This window comes from Elaeis guineensis, chromosome 7 (genome assembly GCF_000442705.2).
Source record: "Elaeis guineensis isolate ETL-2024a chromosome 7, EG11, whole genome shotgun sequence".
Classification (NCBI taxonomy): domain Eukaryota; kingdom Viridiplantae; phylum Streptophyta; class Magnoliopsida; order Arecales; family Arecaceae; genus Elaeis; species Elaeis guineensis.
This window is the reverse complement of record NC_025999.2, coordinates 8,803,745-8,809,137: the sequence shown is the minus strand read 5'-3', so window position 1 is coordinate 8,809,137 and position 5,393 is coordinate 8,803,745. Positions and strand designations below refer to the sequence as shown.

At 37.4% G+C, this 5,393-nt stretch overlaps 1 protein-coding gene across 2 annotated transcripts; it reads left to right on the top strand.

The window, feature by feature from the left end:
• The first annotated feature begins 1,578 nt into the window (after positions 1–1,578).
• On the top strand, positions 1,579–3,246 carry LOC140850769 (small ubiquitin-related modifier 1-like). Of its 2 annotated transcripts, none has more exons than XM_073260887.1 (3): positions 1,579–1,714; positions 2,715–2,867; positions 2,958–3,241. In XM_073260887.1, exons 1-3 carry the CDS (start codon positions 1,649–1,651, stop codon positions 3,024–3,026), a joined length of 288 nt encoding a protein of 95 aa, XP_073116988.1. In that variant the 5' UTR covers positions 1,579–1,648; the 3' UTR covers positions 3,027–3,241. The 2 variants fall into 2 exon arrangements, with proteins under 2 accessions (XP_073116988.1, XP_073116987.1); XM_073260886.1 differs by having other exon boundaries at positions 1,714–1,846; positions 2,958–3,246.
• The last annotated feature ends 2,147 nt before the right edge of the window (positions 3,247–5,393 follow it).

Here is a 5,393-nt window from a genome sequence, read left to right as displayed (position 1 = left end):
ATGTCAAAAAATATGGTATTTTTTTTATTTTTTTTTTACATGGTCTATGTGGAAAATAGAAGGTGACGTGGTAATGATGAAATACCATTCAAAATGGCGTTTTATCGATTTTATATTATTTTAATAAATAAGTTAAAAATCAGATTATTTAAATAAATAATTTTTTTTAATATTAATTAGGAAAAAAACTCAGATTATCCGTTTGTTGGTTACCGGTGAAGCCTTGGCAGCTTTTAATATTAAATTAAATCCGAGGACACAACGCTCAAGAAACATGAACATTGGAAGCGTCAGATCTGCTCCTCTTCCCTCCATCTTTTAAGAAACCCATAGTGCGAGAGAAGCGTTGCTCGGTGTTGCTTGTTTACGTTCTTGCTTTCTCCGGAGAAGGATAACTTCAAAGTTGCCGGATTTTTTTATTTTTTATTTTTTAGAAAAAACGTTCACAAAAATCTTCTGATTAAGTCAAGATTAATTGTTTAGGCTGTTGCTCTCATTTAACCCTCTCATGATTTTTTGTTGATTGTTCTAAGTACATATCCAGCTTGTGACTTTTGCGACGTCAACTATGGATGGTTGATCTTTTTTCATGACGTCAATTATAAATGATCAATGTTCTTTCGTAATATCAATTATTGGATTGCATTCTGTATGGATTTTCAAGCATTTCGAACATTTTTACTCGTCCATCTGTATAGGTCTCAAAGCAGCCATTGCATGATCCAAATGATTCACAGGAGAAAAAAAAATTATTCATGGAGTTTGTCTACCATACACGCATATGGTGCCTAAAATGTGAACAGGGGAAGAGCAGAACCAAGTGGAATTGTTCATTTTGGATGCCCTGTTCAAAAAGAAGATACTCTGAATTATATCAATCAATGCTATGGGATGAAAGATGACAATGAGATTGTCCAAATGATCAAATTACATAAAATTTATAACTTAGCAAAAGAATCATACTTTTTTTTTATGAAAAATCTTATAGTTTATCCATCTTACATGAATCTGACGATTGACTGAGCCATGCAGAGTCCAACAAATATCCAAGTATCATATTTGTGACTACCTACTAACATTAAGCATCAAGTCCATGGAATCTTTGCATAGTGTCAATCAGCCAGGGTCCTCTCATTAGCGAACTTGAGAGATAGGTAGAGGATGCTGCAGTCTGTTGCAGGAGTCTTGTTGCATTGAGATCATTGTGCAAAATTTAGCCTAATGTTACATGAATTTGAGAGTATCAAAACTTGGTTTAAGTGCTCCTTGTGATTAAAGCAGTTTAGTTCATGTATGATTCCTTGCAGTGTGCTGATAATTACTTGATAGAACGTTGGACTGGTGAACTTAATGGCGATCATAAAAATAACAATCATTTATAAGATACGAACAAGAATCAGAAAGATTATAGCGGACGCCACTGGAGAATTTGTCAGACAGGTGGCGCCTTGGAAAAGAAAGATCTTTTGACACAGGATGCAAGAAAGTAATCTTCTGACATAGGGTGCAAGAATATTGTTTACTGACTCATCAAAGACAAAACAAAGAAAAAAAAAAAAGGGGACTGATTGATGGATATAGATGGAAAGGGTCTGATTGATGCGACATCTGCAAACGACACCGTCAGCTCTGTGCTCTGAAGAAACCAATGGGTTTGTTAATCACGGAGGAAACCAGTGGTTACCTGGAACATCCACAAGAGAGTAAAGAAAAGGTAGCTCATTGTTTGGTTTGGTCATTGCTGCTAATCATAAGAGAGAAGAAGAAGATGTCTGTGGTGACCGCTAAAGAGGATAGGAGGTGTTCGGATAGATCTTCTCGTATTAACATCAAGATTGTTAGCAATGTCTGCTCTCCTTTCACTCCCACCCATGAAATTTCTCTTGGATAGTTTCTCTCTTAGCAGCCATTTCTTGGATTCCCCTTTAATTTCTGGAGTGGTTTCTTCTCACTGGTTTAGAGTGCTCTTCTAAGGATGCTTAACTGGTGGTTTTAGATTGTGACTGACTTCTTTCTTTGATTTCTCCTGTCCTTACAAGGTTGAAGGTATCATGAAGAATGCTTTTATTGTATTGTACTTGTAGGGAGGTGGTACTATTTTCCTACAGTACTTGGTTTATGATAATTCTAGTTTTCTCTGGCACTTTGATGGTTGATTTCTGCTGTTAAATAATATTAGATGCAATCTTTTGTTTGTCTGTGACAGATCCATGTTGTAATTAGTTAAATATGTTTCTCTTCATTTCAATACCTAACTGAGACAATAGAGAAATCCATTTGGTTCTCAGAATAGAAAAAACCAAGAAAAAGGAATTGCTGTCTGATGGACTAAACTCCAAAGAAAAAGAAAAAAAAAAATGAGTATCTTGAATTACTTACATATATGAGCCACACATTTTCCTTTTTTAAAATTTTTGAAATGATTAACGGAGGGTTGATATTTAATGTGAAATCTAGATTAATCCCATCAATGCCTTGGAGGATACCATTTACTGTCACTACTATTCTCTTCCGTGGTCACAGAAACTTTCCTTTCCTTCTACTTTAAGATTTAGCCTGTTTAGTTTAATTAACTGTTGTTATTAAGTTAATTTGTTGGATTTATTGGATATGCTTTACAATTGCGAGCTAGTAGTTACCATGATCAAATCGTTTAATTTAAGCCATTGCAACAAGTTGAGCTGAAAGGAATAGCTTATTGTGATTTCTTTCAGGATGGTTATGATTCAGTAACTGTGAGGGTGAAGAGAAGCATCAAAATGAAGGACCTAATGAAGGCTTACAATGACCGTAGATCTGTTGGCGACAACACATTCGAGTTTCTCCTAGATGGTCATCGAATCCAAGGTGAACAGACTCCTGATGAAGTATGTCTCTTTGTTTTTACCTGCATTCATGGAGTCGTTTTATCTCAATGATTAAGATTTTTACGACTGCTAATATTGTTTGATTGGCAGCTGGAGATGAAAGATGGGGATGAGATTGATGCCATGGTGCATGGCCATGGTGGCTCAGCAATCTGGTAGTTGTAGCTGTGTTTGTGAAGAGTGTTTCAGATAGCTCCTGTTGGTGCCAAGAACTGCTCTCCTGTCATCCTTGGAAACATGTCTGAAGACATTATAAGTTATCACTTGAACTAATGTAGCTTAGAAATCTAATGTAATGTGGGCATGGAGTCAATTCTGGATTGCAATTGATAGAAATGGATGCCATTTTCCATCTCTTAGGCTTCCTAATTGCCTTCTGCATGACAATTATGCAAGCATATATATGATCATGGAACTTCCTGAGCATTGTCCTTGTAGAAGTGCTAGCATGGTTCAGAAATCTCACTGAAAAAAAATCACTTTACCATAGAGCTATTGGTCTCTTAGGTTCAAAATTTCAATGGTTCAGTCAAGAAGCAATGGAAATATTCATGTGAGACATCTTTTTTTTCCATCAATATAAGATGGATTGAAGATAAAAAAAACACTCTTCCTTCAAAAAAAAAAAAAAAAGATAATAAAAAAAACACTCAGGATGATGCTGATAATGATGTTTAAATATATCAAAGAAAAGTGTGTTTATCTAACTGAAAAAGATGAGTAAAATTTATGAAATGAGAAGAATCTTATAAAAAGCTGCAAATCAAACAGAAATGCTTTTAGTTGATGAGGCTGGAGAGTGGAGAGTTATAGAAGGTTAGGGAATATGGGTTTGGGGCTGTAACCAAAATCCACCAGAAAACCACGGCTTAATTATCAATTATGTCCTTTGAAGCAAGATACAGCTTTCTGAGTTGATGAACTAGTGCTACATTGCCTTAAAAGCTCAAGCAGTCGAATATTGTTATGCTTTGCGCTACTCCTAGGAGTCTGGAGCAGCAATTTTGAAATTTTTTATGGGATGCTAGGTAGGAGGGGCATGAGCTTCATCTACTTTTCTAGAAGATGGTTTGCCAATCTGTGTGGTTTGGGGGCTTTAGGATCCAATCCTTCTTTATTAGGATGGAGGCTATGATTCCAGACATGCAGCTAGATTTCTCATCTAGCTTGATTATTTATAGAGTACGATGATGAGGATTCGGTATGGAGTATGGAGTCAGAGGTCGTTAATCTGGATTGATTGTGGATACTCCGTTTGGAGGAAGATTTGCACTCGCATCCTAGCAGTGGTGGCCCAATCAAGTGGTTGCTTGGACATGGAACTTCGGTTGCTGTGAGCCATGACACTCGGATTTCCAACTTGTCGCTTTCTTGTTGGTCGATCTACATCGGCATAGAGGTAAATGACCGCCTACGAGAATATGATCTGATCACTGTCGATGGCAAGGGTTGGAGAAATCGGGATGTCATGCGTATTTTTGGTGGTCAGTTTGCTGATAGAATTTTTACTATCTTGATTTCTATCCATCAGAGTCAGGACTTGAGGATGTAGGGCCGATCTTGTTATCTTAATATTCCTATCAGAGATCTCGCTGAGATGAGCATGCTAGTGCCAGATAGGAAGATTAAGATTGCTTGGATGTAGAGAGTGGCCGTCCATCCCAGGGTTAGATTTTTTTTTGAAAGGTTGCCTGGGACTGGCTTTCAACTCAGACACTTCTTAGAGATAGAAATATGGAACTTTTGGCTACCTGCTCGATCTGTGGGCTAGAGAATAAGTCAATGGAGCATGCCCTCTTTAATTGTTTGAGGGTGAGTTTGATCTAGAGGATGGCAGGCGGTCAGCAACCCTTGGCTTCCTCCCTTCTTAGATACGAACCGTTAGAGTATGGCCAAGGGTTCATCTTGAGATGGTTGGATAAAGCGTACATTACTCATCAGATTTAGCTGTCTAGGAATAGCCTATTCTTTGAAGTCGAGATTGTGCTGATGCATCGGATGCTAGGGAGAGCCTGTTACTTAGTTGCGGAATATAGTCATTTTAGCATTGTTGGCTCGATTTTTGTTGCCTCAAATTTCTGGGACTCCCTTATGCACATGCAGTGATTCGGAGGATTCTTTTGATTTTTTGTGAGTCTCTTTTTTAGATGTTTGTTAAGATCAACTTCGATAGCAGTGTTAAAGATGACAGAGATAGTTCAACTTATCAAACCTTGCATAATCTCTAAGGTTATGCCTTAGACGGTATGTGGTTGTTTCACTTGCTTGGGAGGGTTTGGAGCATGATAGCTATGATAATAAAGAGTATAGGTTTAAGATTTTAAGGTTTTATCTTAGGGGTGGCAATGGATTAGGTATGGGTCAGGTCGACCAATATTCATACCCATCCCATCAGAAAAATATCTAAATCCGTACCCACTTATATCCATCTTGGGTCAGGTCGGGTTTACCCATCCTATACTCTCATTTTGAGTTTCAATTAAAAATCCTCAAAACCACTAGAAGAAACCCCTTCGATATTCCCGT

What these genes read in the sequence shown, in the direction of transcription:
- LOC140850769 (XM_073260886.1), top strand. Translation starts at nt 1,769, where the DNA reads ATGTCTGTGGTGACCGCTAAAGAGGATAGGAGGTGTTCGGATAGATCT. An exon ending in ACATCAAGATTGTTAGCAAT is followed by an intron (nt 1,847 to 2,714) that starts GTCTGCTCTCCT and finishes GATTTCTTTCAG; the next exon opens with GATGGTTATGATTCAGTAAC. An exon ending in GTGAACAGACTCCTGATGAA is followed by an intron (nt 2,868 to 2,957) that starts GTATGTCTCTTT and finishes TTTGATTGGCAG; the next exon opens with CTGGAGATGAAAGATGGGGA.